This window comes from Salvia hispanica, chromosome 2, assembly GCF_023119035.1.
Source record: "Salvia hispanica cultivar TCC Black 2014 chromosome 2, UniMelb_Shisp_WGS_1.0, whole genome shotgun sequence".
NCBI classification, from domain to species: Eukaryota; Viridiplantae; Streptophyta; class Magnoliopsida; order Lamiales; family Lamiaceae; genus Salvia; species Salvia hispanica.
The window spans coordinates 13,176,161-13,193,830 of NC_062966.1; the positions used below are offsets into that span (position 1 = coordinate 13,176,161).

The 17,670-nt window shown below is 36.0% G+C and overlaps 1 protein-coding gene across 1 annotated transcript; it reads right to left on the bottom strand.

The window, feature by feature from the left end:
- Window positions 1–5,250: 5,250 nt before the first annotated feature.
- Window positions 5,251–6,416, bottom strand: LOC125207821 (protein LIGHT-DEPENDENT SHORT HYPOCOTYLS 3-like). The gene is made up of 2 exons (XM_048107321.1): window positions 6,301–6,416; window positions 5,251–6,085 (listed from the first exon to the last, which is right to left on the bottom strand). Exon 2 carries the CDS (start codon window positions 6,081–6,083, stop codon window positions 5,568–5,570), a length of 516 nt encoding a protein of 171 aa, XP_047963278.1. The 5' UTR covers window positions 6,084–6,085; window positions 6,301–6,416; the 3' UTR covers window positions 5,251–5,567.
- Window positions 6,417–17,670: the final 11,254 nt, after the last annotated feature.

Genomic DNA, 17,670 nt, shown 5'->3' on the forward strand with positions numbered 1-17,670 from the left:
TTTCGCCGAAAAATCGCCGAACTCCTCCCAATGGCCGGCGATAAGTCGGCGATATCCGGCGAAAAATCGCCGGATTTTCGCCGTCGCCATTGGGAGTGCTCTAACAATACTTTATTTACTATTTCTCTCTACCTCTCTTTTATTTTACCAATTTTGCATTAAACTCGTGCCGAACCCAAAGTGCATATTCTCTGGGGATGAAAGGAATATATAAATATATATCAATTTCGAATATAAAACATATTAATTTTATATTCTCCTCTAACATTAATTCTGTGAGTTATTATGCATTTGGCAGCTTTTCGAAAATATATGAAACATGTTACCAAATATTATCATAAAATTTATTGGTTTAAACATATAGAATAATGACGTCATGAGATTATTAATAAGAGTACATTTAATTTTATACTACATTTATTTCTTTTTAAGCTATATGTTTTACACTACGACATTATAATTGATAGTTGAGCATATGTGTTTATGATGCAAAATATACCAGTAATTTTCAATGCAAATCATATCAGTTCTCTGTAATGCCATGGTCGCGCTCTGACTCTATTCGATTTGGAAAGGATCGTGTTGTTGTCGAGCGCATGTCCTGACCCGCAAAATAAGTGTTTAGTTCCAACTGCCATATGATTTTACCTAGGTTAGCACAATGGTAAGGTAGGTTGTTAGGCATTTCTTGGTCCAACCCTCTCAATGTTCGGATCTGTTTGGTGATTCCGCCATGCCTGAGTTTGTTTCTCTTTAGTGCACTAGTTATTCCCGGTGAGTGTTGCTAAATACTGATACTTTATCTCTCATATAAAATTAGAGATTCTTTCTATTTTGGTATGCCTCACAAAAATAGTATATTTATATTTTTGGTTACTTCTTTCTTTATAATAAGATGGGCCTCATTATCCACTAATATACACTAATATTTTTTTAATAATCTCTCTCATATTTAATCAATTATGCATTAAATTTATGACATCCCAAATGTTTCTATTTTTATGGGATGGATGAAGTATTTGAGAATTATAATCAAACTAGACAATTTTGAAAAGAACAAATTAAAGCAGCGTAAATGATTAACATGCAACTATTGTATTTACGTTTCAACAACAAACCCAAACTTATTAATTAATCTGTTAATTTAAGTTTCTCTATAAATCTAAAAACATAAATGGTAATTATTCTATAGGTTTACAAAATTCATATTAAATTGACATGTAGTTTTCCACCCACCTCTTAAAAGAGGGATCATAAGGGGGAGAGTTATCCACACTTATATAGAAAAGCTAAGATCATTACTAAGTCGATGTGGGACAAAAGTTAGAGGAGATAAAGAGATAAACTCCGTCATCGACTTGGGTCCTGCTCTGATACCATATTAGAAATGAGTCACTCATCTTTTAAAAGACCTCATAAGGGGAGGGTTATCCACACTTATATAGAGAAATTAGGCTCATCACCAAGTCGATGTGGGACAGAATTTAGAGAATTTTAACTTTACTCCTTATAATATCAAATTTTTGAATTGGTTATTATATTTGGAGACGTACGGCGAGATTTATAGATAGTCATTTGATAAATTGTGTATTGATAAAAGAGGTGGGGTCAGCTGCTATTGAAAAAAACGTAACTAATTAAATTGTTCACAGGGAGAGGAAAATTTCGACTCCATGGATATCGTATAGCTAGATCCATCGTCACGGTTAAATTAAAGTCTTTGCGCTTACCCCACATTAGGATAAAGTTTAGGGTTTAGAGTTTAGGGTTTAGGGTTCAGTTACATATCTTGACCAATAATATCCTAATATAGCTTGGGGTGCTTAAAAACAGTTCTCCGGTTCTCGATTAACCGAATCGAAACCAGAACCGACCAGTTAATTAAGGAATTCGATAATACCGGTTCGAACATTTTAAATAAAATTAGTTCGATTCGGAACTGGAACCGACTGGTTCCTGACCGGAAACTGGATTATAATTCAATTATATTTTTTTATAATTTAATTTACTAATAAATCTAATATAATTATATTAATTTTGGATTAAAGTAAAATAATTTGAAACATTGAGTGATTTTTAGATTTAAACAGTGTTAGATTTGCGAGTTCTGTTTTCTGAAGTATTTAAAATTTTTAAACCGTGATACTTTGAATCTATAATTATTTCCTCAATCCATTTTTTATGAACTAACTACAATGAGTAGGAAATGATAAGTTTATTTTTAATTTCCAAAATAACTTATACAAATACAATATCATTTCATATAATAGAAATTTAACTTTATAACAAATTTATGTAACAATTTATTTAACATACGATTTTAATCTGTTTGAATAATTTATTAATTGTTCCATTATGAACCAAAAAATCACAACAAGGTCAATTAGTATTGGAAACCCATTGAATATTTGTTTAGCCAAAAAAAGGAAAAATGGAATTCAATTTTAAAATAAAATTACTATATTTTAGAACTCCTATTTTTTTTATATAAAAATATTGCTAGCATAAACTAGTCTGACTTACTACACTTGGCATCACTCTTATCCATATATGAATATTATTGTATTGTTGGTTTGTAAATTTTATGTATTTATTTGAATTTTAAGGTATTATTTGTTATATTTCTAGATGTTGGATTATTATTTTTTTAGTATTGATCTATTTAAAATTATATATAAATTTTTCGGATTAAAATTACATATCGGTTCTGAAACTGGAACCGACTGGTTCTTAACTGGCCAGTTCCAAACCGAAACCGATCTGTTTCGGTTCCGGTTTTGGTTCTAGGATTTATGAAAATTTAAAATCGGTTAATCAATCAACCGATCTGATTAGAATCGGAATCGGCCGAATAAGTAAGCTACTTGTGAGTTGCGACTTGTGATACATAAATTGTAAACCATATGCTCCAAGGGAAGAAATTAAGGATTTCCACTTTTTTCCATTTCAAGTCAAAAGTAATCTTGCCAATCATATGCCAGTTGTCGGCAAGGTTCATTCTTTGTACAAAAATGAACCCTCTAAAATGGAACCAATTTTCATACACTAGTGAAATACATACTACATCAAACTAATTATATGTAATATTGTTATTATACATATGTAGCTATGTTTTTTCTCATAATGTAATTATTCGAATTTCAAATTTTTCAATTTTATTCATTGATAATATGAATTGGAATTTGGATTTTAACATATTGGCTGATTTTCCCCCAAAATAAAATATATTCTGATTTAGTCATATTTAGCAAGTACTCGCACTACTAAATACACTTATTACAATGAACTGTCGGTAAAGGAATGGTCACTGTATATACATTCACAAAATATTTTAAATGTATAGTACTATACATGCATGGATCATAACTAGCTCGATTACTTATCAAATTGACATGCATGCATCATTTTTAGACATGATCATCCAATAATCAAGATAATTTAACAATACTTTTCGGCCGGCGTCATACCAGGTGAAAGCATTTGACCAGAAATTAATAGCGAAAATTGCATTTGCTGTCTAATTATAACATAATTGTCGGCCAATTTTCATTTGAAGTGACAGCACTAAGGTTTAACAATTTTAGTAATCACTCACTTTTTTGTTTACTACTGTATTTAATTTATCTTTTAAACTTTTGCACTTGTGGGACTTGTTACTCCACCTGTACCGCCGTCCTATAAAAATAAAGATACTTTTATATTTCATCCGTTTCATAAAATTATTTCATTTCTTTTTATAGAAAGTTCTTCCAAACTTATTATCTATATATACAATTTATTTATAACTTATACTACTATGACCCACCATTAAACACTAATAATAATATGAGTCTCATTATCTACTAACACTATTTTAACTATCATTCTCTTCATCCCTCTTACTTTACCAATTATACATTAATTCTTGTGTCGTCCTAAATGTCCTTATTTTTTTTGGGACCGGGGGAGTATATGTTTTTTTAGGATAGAAACCATCTCTTAAAGTACACTAAAACTTAAAAAGGGACGGACAATCAGCTTCAATGGTACTCTAAAACCAATCATATTTTTGTTTTTAAGTGAAAAATATTACCTCCGTCTCTTAAAAATATAAACTATTTCCATGTTAGTCTAAACTTTCTAAATTTTTCTAAACTTTATAAATTTTTCTAAGCTTTCTAAACTATTTCCATTTTAGTCCGTCCCTACAATCCACTAACACTACTTCAATTACTTTTTCTCTTTCTTTCTCTTACTTGACCCTTTTTTTCTCTTTATATCTCTTACTTTACCAATTGTGCATTAAAATTCGTGCCGTTTCAAATGTTTCTATTTTTCAAATACAAAGGTAGTACTATCTATTCTTTGGTTTACACTAAAAATAAAATCAAAAACTTTTTCAAATTTTAAGTGAAAAATGCATAATATAGAGAATATTCTTTTAAGTTTAAATTTAGTGTATATAGTTGGAGTAAAATTATATTTGACGTGAAATTTACACTAAAATGAGTTTGAGTGCAAATGGTCGAAGATACTACGATGGAAAGTGGATCAAAATGTTTAGCAACTAATTGTGACCAACTTTTCAATCGATGCCCGGCCTATCCTGAGTTTGAGTGCAAATGGTCGAAGATACTACGATGGAAAGTGGATCAAAATGTTTAGCAACTAATTGTGACCAACTTTTCAATCGATGCCCGGCCTATATATATTGTATACGCAGTTTGTGTATTGAATATTGTCATGTATACAGTACGGAGAATATTAATCCTTGTTACAAGTGGACTTCATATTCCACTAACTCATTCCTACTCACATTTTATTATAAAACTAATAATTTAAAAGTAGGATCCACATTCCATCAACTTTTTCAACTCACTTTTCATTAGATTTGTTAAAACTCGTGCCGGGTCAAAGTATCCCAAATTATTTGGGACGGAGAGAGTAACTTACCGATGACTAGTAGATGAAAGAAGAGTGTTTCCTATTCAAGATTCCTCAAAATTAGTAAAAATTTGCGAACAAAAATGGAATATAATTTGTGCATATCTCAAAGTAATTGTTGTTGTTTGGATGATTTGTCTGATTCAATTATTATCCAACTAAAGGAAGTACTACTATTATTAGATAAAAATTCATGATATATAATAAATTCTGAATAGTAGTAGCATAATTATAATCGGGCGTCGGTGGTAGACCCGCTACAATAATTCAACACAGACTTAAAATTCGCAGAAATGCGAGTGCGTATTGCTACCAATAATCCCAACAAGAAAATCTGACGCGTTTATGAAATCGCAGAAATTTATGAGATTTGATGCATCATAATATTTCTACTATTCCAACAGCCTTTTTCGGACAGCAACTGTTTATGGACTTCAAACTGCAACAGTTTTTTTTTTTTTTTTTTCCCCAAATCAAAACCTCATATTCATAAGTGATCGTAAGCAACCCCCATAATCCAAACTTAGACATAAACTAAATATTAGTACTACTAATTCTAAAATTAAGATCTAGGTGATCATTAAGAAACAAATTAAAAGAAGCTAGGAAGGGGGAGGAGCCTCGCATGCTAATTAACTAACCGATCATAAAGCTTCACCCGGCGGCGGAACAGCCGTGTGCGGCAGCGGGCGCTTGCGCTTCTTCTTCTCGTAGCTGACACCCCTTGCCTTGGACTGCATATCGCGGACCTCGCGCAGGTAGAGGCGGACGGCCCTGGCGCCGAAAGGGTTGGTTTCAGGCTTGCCGCCGTTTTCCTCGTAGGCGGCGCGGAGGCGGCCTACGAGGGCGTCGAGGCTGCCCCAGGCCTGGCGGAGCGGGCAGGGGCAGGGGGCGGGGGGGACCGGGTGGCCGAAGAAGGGGCAGATGGGGTTGTGCACCTTCGTCTTCCCGAACTGGTCAAGGTAGCGGAGGAACTCTAGCACGTGGGCCCCGCTGCACCGGCTCAGCGAGAGAGGCGGCCGGTGGTTCTTTAGGTACTGCCCGAAGGTGTTCCAGTCGCGCCGCTTCTGATTCTCGTAGCGGCTCAGCGTCGCCGCGGATGAGGACGAGTTTGGATTGCTGTTGTTGCTGCTGTCCGAGTTGGGGCATTCCACATCCATAGCTGCGATAATGAATTTTATATGTCAGAAAAGGGGAAGACAGAAATAGAAGAAATTATTTTTAATGTTGCTAAAAATGAAGGTAGTAGCTGCTAGTTAGGGTTTTGTATATTTGGAAAGGGAGAGATTTGGGCTTTGGAATTCTTTTGCAGCATGAAATTAAGGTGAATCTATGTATGATTGAAGGGTGTGATGAAAGTGGAAGTATAGATAATACTTAAAAAAACAAAGCGGAAAGACGATAGTGGAGTTTCTTGAATGACATATTAGGAAATTGCTATTTTAGTGAGTGAAGGTGTGTCTGTTGATGAAGAGAGAGAGCATTTGATTGGGTAAATACTAAATAGTGGAAACAATGAATTCTTGTATGACTGCTTTGCTTGGGGTAGGTTTTGTCGATAAAGATATTTGGGTATCCCAATAATAATATAGTGCTCCCTCCATCCCCTATTAGGAGTCACTCTTTGATCGGGCACGGGTTTTAAGAAATGTAAAGAAAAGTTGGTTGAAAATGTTGGTGGAATGTGGGACCCATTTTTTAATATTGGTTTTATAATAAAATGTGAGTGAATTGAGTTAGTGGAATGTGGGACCTACTTACTATTTATGGTAAAAATGAAGTGTGACTCTTAATTGGGGACGAACCGAAATGGAAAAGTGTGACTCTTAATGGGGGTTGGGGAGAGTAATAATATGAGAAATAGCTGACCTATTAATTTTCTTCATAAATTGGGGAGGACTTAAAAGTGAGAGTGAGTTGTGGAAAAGTGGGAGAGGATGCAGAGGAGAAGTGGAGATGGGAGAGGTAGTGATCAGATGCGTAAGGAGGCACTAGAGGTGGCAAATCGTGCGTGTTGTGTCGTTATTGTGTCGACACGATAACGACACGATACAATAACAACAAACACGAATACGACCCGTTAAGAAAACTCCAAACACGAACACGACCCGCTATCCTCAGACACGAACACGACACGAACCACTTCGGGTCAACACGACACGATAACAACACATATATGACACGACACAATAACGACACTATAATAATAATATTATAATATATAAATATTATTTCTAATATTAAATTTTAAATTTTAATTTTAAAATTTTAAAATTTTAAAATAAATAAAATAATAATAATATTGTAATATATTAATCTTATTTCTTAATGTGTAACACGAACACGACACGACACGACACGAACGCGACACGAAGTTTTCGTGTCCTTATCGTGTCGACACGATAAGGACACGAACCCAATAAGCTTTGACACATACCCATTAATTTCGTGTGGGTTCATGTCGTGTTATCGTGTCGTGCCAAAAATTGTCAGCCTTATAAGGAGCCCTTGTAATATGTAGCATATCATTTCACTTTTCTAAATTTTAAGGTTATTTATATTTCGAGCATTTACAATGCGAGAGGATGTGGGCTCAAAGGGGCGCGGCGCGCTGCTCCCACATTGTGGAGGTCGAGGATAGGCGTGGGGACGGTCTAAGGCTTCTGGAGGGGCGTCGTGACAAGTGTCGGGACAGGCACGGCAGCGCGCGACGCTCATGTGGCTAGCGAGGCTGCGCCGAAATGGGGTGGTGAGGGGTGGGTAGGATTTTTCAATATTTGTTTTTCCTTTTTTGTATTTTTAATTTTTAAGTATTTGTAATTTATAATGTTTTAATAAAGTGCGTTTGTTTTGTATTTGAATTTTAGAAGTAAAATACTAATTAATAATACTCCATAAGTTAAATATTGTGGCATGATCAGGATGGGCGTGGGAAGACGGCGTACATTATGGGCGCGTTTGGTTGCTGTGATAGTATTGTTTGTGATAGTATTGACATATCTGATATTCAATGATTGTGTGATGAGATTTATATCAAGGTTGATGTTTGGTTGGTCTGCTAGCATCCCCCTTGATAAGTTCCATGGTGTTTGTTTGGTAATGAATAAACTACCGATACAAATAAGCATGACAAATATGTCCTCATAAAAATAATGTTTTGGCACATTTGTCCTTATAAACCCTATTTCTTTTTGAGAACTCTCATTTAAAAAGCCCGCCTACATCTTCCGCCAAAATTCACACGGCTCATCGATAATCAACTCCTTCGACGGCTGCTGCTCTGTTCCCTTCCGATAATCGGGCTTCCGTGGTTTCGTGTTGATCTACACAGGTATGTTCCGAAAGCTGTTGTCGTGTATTTGAGGTAGAATGCTTCGTATGTGCGTTTTATTATGTCCGATATGTTTGTCATCTGTGCAAATTTTGAAGTGCCTCTTCATACTGCAATCGACAATAGTCGTGTTGTCGGATTTGTGCCTGTTTTGATATCGTATTTTACAGTAGCTCCGAAGTGTTTCGTATAACTTAGGGTGTTCTGGGTCGTTTTGATACCATCGCACATTTGTCAAATTCCCTGATAATGTATGGGGTGCATTGTTGTGTTCTCTGTGTTCTCGGAGATGGGCTTGACATGTGTTGAATTCAATTAATCATTATTGATTCACCAATCTGATGTGATGAAGTTTTTGTCTTAATTGCTGACTAATTTTTTGATGCAACATTAGTCTTCTACCAAAGAGCCTTACTCTTGTGAAAAATGGCCTCCGAACAGATGGGTGGTAGTGATGATGAAGGTCTCCCCATACCAGAGGGTAATATTACTTCACATCAGTGGCATATGCTTGTGTTGTTGTGCTGACTATGGGTTGCAGGTAGCAATGAGGTTGGCAAAGGCAAGTCCATCAAATCGGACAGGTCAAGGCGCGTCTGGTCGGTGCGGGAGGAGGAGATCCTCATGGCAACATTGAAGGATTTGACAGCGAATGGATGGAAGTCCGGTAATGGCTATCGAGCTGGGTATTTAACTCGTATCAAGGAGGCGATCAAGCGTGAATTCCCAAAGACTAATATCCAACCTCACCCCCACATCTATTCGAAGATAACTACTTGGAGGCGAAACTATGGCTCCCTCAAGATGATGCTTAATTATAGTGGGATTGGCTTTAATTCAGATGGTCAGTACAAGATAGAATGTGACGATGAGCAGTGGACACAATTCGTTAAGGTTGGTGCTAGTTTAGTGACCATAACAATGCATCTGTAATAAGTTGGAAATGTGGTGATTATATTGAATTGTTTGTCAAGAGCCAGTTCCTACATATGTATGTAATAGTTGTGTTGATTACTTTGTGCAGAAAGATAGTAACGCAAGGTACATGAGGAACAAGTCTTGGCCTCAATTTGAAGACTGGAAAGAGGTATTTGGTCAAGATCGTGCTGATGGTGTGAAATGTGTTGATCTAGGCGATTCAGTTCGAACAATCTACGGAAATAAATTCGACTTGCCCGATGATGCGGGTACATCCCATACTATCACACTCGAGGAGCTATTCCCTGATGAAGTATTTCCCCCTGGTATTCTCCCAGAGATGATAGACGAGAGTCAATCTGCTACTGAGGGAGATGGGGCTGTAGCTGGGGCTGGTGAGGTGGCTGGGGCTGGTTCGAACTCAGGCGCTGGGAGTGGATCCAACTCAGGAGCTGGGGTTGGGGCAGGTTCTGGGTCAGGGGCTGGTACTGCCGCTGGCTCGGGGTCACGGCCTGCTGGTTCGGGAGCAGGGGCACGTGCTGCTACTGTGGCAGCTCCGAAGGTGTCGAAGAAAGTTGTTAGAAAAAGGAAGATGGATGACAAGCTTGACGGAGTCCTTGCACTAATGAGCCAAATTCACACCGACACAAATGACCGATTGAAAGAAATTTCATCTAGGATTGGTTATGACTTCGACCTTAGTACTAAGCGGACTGAAGTGTTTGAGCAACTCAAAGGCATCCCGGGCCTAACTTTGAAACAACAATTCTACATATCAAAGAAACTAGTGAAGGAGCCGGAGCTTATGGATCTGTTTCGGGGCTTGCCAGAGATTGCTCGAGGTGCCTTTGTCTTTGACCTACTGGAAATTGATCAGATGCTTTAGTCGAAGAAAGCATGAAGGTAACGTTCTCTGGGTACTTTATTTTGGATAACTAGATGGGAGCTTTTTTGTCAATGATACTTTTGAAGAGTTGTCTAAGCATTTACACATGGTGTTGGTATATGTTTGGTCACAACTCTCTTCTTTTGTATAATCTTTTGTATCTACTAAAACCATTCGAACCTTCTGTATTAGGGTGAATGTGTGCGATATTCTGTAAACTCCCAAACTTCTGGAACCCTTCATTTATTAACTCTATCTATTATCAGTGGGTATATTTTGATTATTTGTTTGATTATTTGTTTTGAAGCATTTGGTCATATGACTCCTATTCATAAGTACCATATCACAATCACTAGCAAGTAGCAACAATCTATTCTCAATTAATATACATATAATTTTCCTCTAACTTATCTTTAATTATTATTGACATGCAATGGATAAAAATACATATGTGTTGATTAATAAGATACACTCATGCTTTGCATGTATGAATTAAAAAAAATGCTTATAAATTTTGGTGTACTTGTGGAATTAAACACATATTTCAAAATATTATATGATTTCATAACGTGGCATCTTCAACACTATTTGATATTGAATTAATTACTTTTGCACACAATTATGTAGTTGTTTTTAATATGATCTGATTATTGCATTTTGATAACATCTTTTAGTTTACTTTATTTGACCAATAAATATGGCAATAAAATATACTCATTATACTTTTTTATTGATACGTGCAACACCGTCTATCACCAATTAAATATAGCCAAAAAAATGTATAAAACGTGTAGAAATAAATTAATTTGATTGATTTTTAGATAATACTTTTTTATATTACATATACGCCAAATTGGCTAATGCAACAAAATTGATTTGTTGAATTTTTAAATAATAATGTTTTATGATTGTACAACAAATTAGCAATTAAATGTTAATATTCCTAGTACAAATAAATTGATTTTATTGCCAATATGATATTAAATTTGTGTATAACGTGCACAAGGTAACTAGCACATATAAATCTGCTTTTACTTCCCGATAATTTTGCAAATTTTTAACCTCATAAAGACTAACTAATAGGGTTTAGGGATGAGATTTTATTCTATTTCCACTGAAATATCCAAACAATTATATTTTGTATGGACTCCTGTATTGGTATATGCTATAAAAACTTGTTTATTTATGAAGCAAGATCAAGCATACATTTGGCCGTATTTATAAAAGGAGAACTAATTGTCCTCATAAAATGAAAATGAGCTTAACGCAAATGATTGCATATCCATGGCCTCTTATGAAATTGAGAAGGAAAAATAATTGTTAGAAAAAGCAAGTTGCATTACAGTTCGCAAACATTATGTTTAAACACACAGCAAAACACAAACCCTATGAATATCCAAGAAATAAAATGCAAGAATTAATCGAAGACATCTGCACATCCTCGTTTACATGTTCTGTCTCTCCTCCCACATTGCTCTCGCCAAATCGTACCTTTTCCTATTCCACGCAGCTGACGGTTCCACACTGTTGATATGATCAACAGCAGCTTGCTCTTGATCCGTTTCATCTCCATCGTCGTCGTGGGTACCCAACTCCTCCTCGATCGGATCAACCTCCATCTGATCGCGAATGAAATTGTGAAGTAAGAAACAGGCTATAATCAAGCCTGTTTGCACCTCAATTGGATAGAAACTGGCTGAACGGAGTATACCCCATCGCATCTTCAACACCGCGAATGATCGCTCGATCACATTTCTAGCCTTGCTGTGTCTCAAGTTAAACAGCTCCTCGGGCGTTTGAGGTGCTTGGGTACCTCAAACGATACCGGACTCCTTTAAAAGGGGTCACAAAGCCTTCGGCATTCGGGTATGCATTATTATCACAAAGATAGTAACATCCTGTATCCGTGGATAGAAAAAGTGTACAATGAGCTTTCAAACAGTTAACTACATCGGCTAATCCTATATGCACCAGCACAAACAAAAATTGTAAAGCTACTAAAAAATGAATCGAATGTTCTTACAAAATCAAAAGGTTTCACAAAAACAATAGCCGACCCTTTTCTATCGATTGAGGCTAAAAATTGATGGAGTGAAGGGGTATAATGGTGACTTGGCCGAATTTGCACAAGCCGGCTTCACGAGATTGAGGTTTATCGGGGGGGAAGACCTGGTTAGGAATATACGGCGAAATGTAGTAGCTATCATAAATGTTTCCGGGTCATGATTTGTTTACCGGGTCTACTACATAGTATATCGGTACAACCAAATACCTGATATATGTCCGATAGGCGGCCCTATCAAGGCCTATCAGTACAACTAAACGCGCCCTATAGGAGTTGTGGTTTGAACTAGAAATGGAAGACAATGATAACGTAGTAAGAATCACGACCTGGGATAAGGGCTAGGGTGGTAAATGCCCTTTAATTATGCCCGATCCTTTTACATTATTCATGAATTGCACGTAAATGCAAATTTGGTAGTATAACATTACATGACTTTAGATTTATCAAGATTTTATTATGGCGAATTTTATTTAATCCATTACATCTGACATGGATATTTGAATTGACATGTCATTAACATGGAAATGACATGTCCGAAAATGGACTAGGTGACAATTTTATGAGTCAAGCGTCTATGTTTTTGCCTCTCTCGAGGGAGAAAGGGCGTTGTCGGAATTGCATTGTTTCCTGAATTAAATCATCATCAATTCATTGAACAAAAACAAAAATACAAAATCATATCATGAACTCCTCTCAAGCATTCTACCACACACCGCTATTTTTTTGCAAATTCATATCTACTTCCTCAAATCTCGCGCACGTAGGCAATTTACAGCCTTCCCTTCACGCCATCTCAAATTTTGAGGATTTTAATTTAGTGAAAAATTCAAAAGTTAGGGAATTGTCATATCAAATTTTGAATTTATGTGTGTATCATGAATAGTGTGATTTTTTTTTTTAATTTAAAGATCAATAGTTGTACATTTTAGACAGAGTGTATGCAGGGTCACTTTCGGAAGTCTTTTTCTTCTTATGATAATTACACATTGTTATGAAAATAATTAAAGTAAGATAGTGCATATATTTGACATCTAGTAAATGAGCTAGCATAGCAATTCGTCAACCTTGACTTAATCGGTGGGTCAGGTCACAATTTAATTACTCTGTATTCCCTCTGTTCCAAGGATGACCCCTTCCTCGGATGATACAGGATTTTATATAAATTTATTTTATGTGTTAAATAAGAAGAGTAAAGTAAGAGATATGGAATTAAATATAGATAAAAGGTGATTTCAGTTTTAGTAAGAAGTCCTCTTAATTGAGACAATCTAAAAATAAAAGTGGTCATCTTCAATTAGACGGAGTGGAGTACTCCCTCCGTCCAGGATAATTCAGGTCACTTTGACCGGGCACGTGTTTTAAGAATTGTAATGAAAAGTGGGTTGAAAAAGTTAGTAGAATGTGGGTCCTACCTTTATATATTAAGTTTTATAATAAAATGTGAGTAGGAATGAGTTAGTGGAATATGGGGTTCACTACCAAAAATAGTACTCCCTCCGTCCCGGAGTATTAGACTCACTTCTTTTGGGCACATGATTTAAGGAATTGATATTTAAATAGTTAAAGTGGAGAGAGTAAAGTATGAGAGAGGGAAAAAGTAGGGAGAGAAGAGAGAGAAAAGTAGGTGGAAAATAAAATAAGATAGATGTTTTTTGCTAAAAAAAGAAATGAGTCTAATATTTTGGGACATCCCAAAAAAGAAAGTTGGTTAGGACGGAGGGAGTAAAAGTGAAATGGGATAAATTATATAGGACGGACCAAAATGGAAAACTGAGACAAATTATCTGGGATAGAGGGAGTATTATTTTTAGAACATGTTGTATCACTATAAAGTGGATGAAAATGCAACAAAATTAGAGAACAATTTTTTATTTTATTTTATAATCATCTTCCTGTGCTCATGTCCCTCCCAAAACCACATGCCATGAACAAGTTGTCATTAGATTTTGCATCAATCTTGTTAGATCATTTCCAATCATTTATATCAAACTCAAATTTAAACTCATTTTTAAATATTCACGCCAATTAAATTTTAACACAATTTTAAAGTATAAATATATATATTCACATATTTTTATAGTAGCTCCATATTTGGTGTTTTTCCTTAGGAAAACGCAAAAATGTGTTTGATTTTGCAATATGATTGAAAAGGTCCTAATTAATGGAGTAACTATATATACTACTAATACATAATTTTACCGATTTTGCCATTATGTGACTTCTAAAGGCAGATATTCTTAGTAATTTTTTTGGGGGAGTATACAGCTTATTACGATGAATATGATATTTATTTTTAATGGAAATAAGCCTTGATCCTATCATAATTGGGATCGTGGTGAAATTGACTTAAATCACATTCTTACTAATACTAACTATGTTTGGCTCAAAAAATTGGCTTCATAGGATGCTCATATTTTTAGGCTTTATAACTCAACGTCTTTACATTATTACGTATAGTGCAATAAATACTAGAATTAATTGCTGGTAATAATTAATTCGAAGTTTACATTTAACTTGTACCTTTCATCTAAGCTTTAAAACGTTGTAATAATCACCTTTCCATTTTGCAATTACCGGATGTCATTTTTTTTTTCACCAGTAGAACCACATCATTTTAGGAGGAAGATACCCCGCTTGCCTTTATGGATGAAGAAATGGAGTACTCCCTCCATTCTTTAAATTTTGTCATGCTTTGACCGGATACAGATTTTAAAAAATATAACAGAAAGTGAGTTGAAAAAGTTAGTGGAATGTAAGTCTTATTTTACATATTAATTTGTTTTAAAATAAAATGTGAGTGATAATGAATTAGTGGAATATGAGATCAACTGTTAAAATGGTAAAAAGTGAAATATGATAAATTTTGTGGACCGATATAAATGAGAAAATGCCACAACTTTCAGGACAGAGAGAGTATAAAATTTATGTAACCGCTAAATATCATTTTCATTGGAGCCAATAGGCGATAGGTATATTGATTGCACACCATTGGGTACTCTACCCTTAGATCCATCCATATCTAGACCAATATGTAACTTTCGAACATTAACTTTACCTATGAATACACATTATGAATATGGATATATAGTCATAATCACACATGTGGTAATCCATGCAATTGTATATACTATATGAAACTTCAAATCAAATGCGATATATGCATATGTCATCTTCCAATGAAATCAATAAGATCTTTCTCTCTAGTCATGGATTGTCATAATCATGCGTGATGTTTTAAGGCCAACCGCATATCTATCTCTAATCCGTCTCTTAACCGTCTCATCTCTTCACTATTCATAGGCCCCACTTTACTTTTCAGCTCATCTCTTAACTAAGAGATAACACCTGCATTCCTCCATCTCTTAACCATCTCATCCCTTAACTATTCATTCAATTTCATTTTTTATTTATATTTCCAACAAATTCAATTAATAAAAACACACTTCATTAAATACAATAAAATTACAATTTAAATACCTAAAAAAATAAAAAAGACATAATTTAAAAAACTAAAAATTATAAATTGCACACTTAAACTCATATAAAAAAAATGGAGGCAAAGAAGCAGAAGAAGGAGTTCTCTAGTGACTATTATCTAACGGTTGCCAAATTTTGCTCAAATGTGCTCCATTAGATCCTCCTGGAGTTGGGCGTGGGCGGTAGAATCACGTGTCCTTGCCCGAATAGACAACCGCTCTTGCAAAGACGGATGCACTCCCGTTCGAGGCGGACTACTTGCGGTTGAACTTCCCGGGGTTTCAGGGTCGAACCAATTTCCCGCCTCAGGTCCTTCGTCGGCGACAATCATGTTGTGCAAGATTATGCATGTATACATGATGTCGACCATATTCTCCATAAACCACTGTCGAGCCGGGGCTTTGATAATGTTGAATCGAGCTTGGAGAACCCCGAACGCTCTCTCCACATCCTTGCGAGCAGCCTCTTGCTTCTGCGCAAAAAGAGACTGCTTTTCGTTCGCAGGCCTGTTGAACGTCTTCACGAAGGTTGGCCACTTCGGATAGATGCCGTCGGTAAGATAGTACCCCATTTTATACTGGCGATTGTTAGCGATGAAGTTGATGGCCGACGCTTTACCATTCAGAACTTCAACGAAGAGGTCGGAATTGTTGAGCATGTTGACATCGTTGTTCGAGCCGGGGACCCCGAAATACGCATGCCAAATTGATAAGGCTAATTTCATGCATCGGTTATATGGTGAAAAGCGTTACAATTTGCTGGGTCTAACACGTTTCCTAAGCCAGGTGTGTGATAAAATCGCTAGATCGAGGGAATGCTGAAGGGAGCAGTCTAGCGAAAGAATGAAGTGAAGTGAGCAGAATTCAAAGGAAAAGAAGGCGTGACGGAGGGATTCAGTAGCTGAGGGCAACAATGTCTATCTATACCTCGCTGGGCCCCACTCCAACGCCTATAAATAGAAGAGCATGCAGCGCACAAATCATCACTTTTTTATCACTCTTTTTTGCTCTCTTTTAGCTCACACACATAACACACACTTGGGAATGGGAGATCTGGGGTAGTTTGGGTCACGAAGGGGTTCATTTCTTTAGAAAGTTTCAGTTGCAACACCGTCCGCGTGTGGGCGAAGATACAATCTCTTTAAATTTCAGTTGTTTTTGCACTTTTGCGGTTGAACTTCACTTTTGGGAGTCGACTTGGCTGTTGATGTTACTTGTTATCCTTTCGCTTCTGTTGGTTTGCGTTTAATTGTGATATTTCAAGTTGATTTACGTAGATCTTACTGCTGAGAGTTTATTTTGACTAGTTATATGCCGATCTCTGTTTTATTTTGATGCTGTGGTACTCGATCTGGGAATTTGGTGATAGATCTGTGGTTTGTTGACTGATTGGAGGTTGTTGTTGAAATCTGAAGTGATGAAGTGTTTCTGTTGGTTGGAGTTTGTTTCGGACGCTTGGATCCGGAGTGGATTTAGCGTCTAAGGTTGGATTCACAGTGAGGAGATTAAGTTGCGCATGAATTTGAGTTTTCAGTTTGCTTTATGTTTTACTTCGTCTAGCATCCTTAGATCTGTTGAGTTCTTGTTGTTTTGCATCTAATTGGTTTAGATTTAGTCTGCTCTGCTCTAATTTCGTTCATGTTGATTTTCTTATGAGTTTTTACGCAATTTGGTTGAAGAAGATGATGTCGCTGTTAGTTAGTACCCGAGTTAGTTATTCTGCCAGCTTTTCGTCCGTACTCTACTTTTTCAGTCATGGTCTCCACAGTCAGTTTGTTTCCCCAGTCTAGGTAATTAGAGTAGTTTTTTTTTTCTTTTTAGATCTAGTGATTGTGCGGTTAATTTTCCTTGCATAGTTTTCTTTGTTGCTTCGCCTAGGTCTAGTTGTTAGCGCAGCCGTTTTAAAAATCTCAAGTCAAGTTTATTTTTGTCCTCAACCCAAGAAAAATGCGTGGCAGCAGCCAACACCAAAAACAAGTCCAAATCCTTGAACATGATTATGACGCATCCTTCTCTGTGGGGATCGATCCCTACTTCCCTATACTAGGTTTAGTAAAGTGGTTGAGGGTTT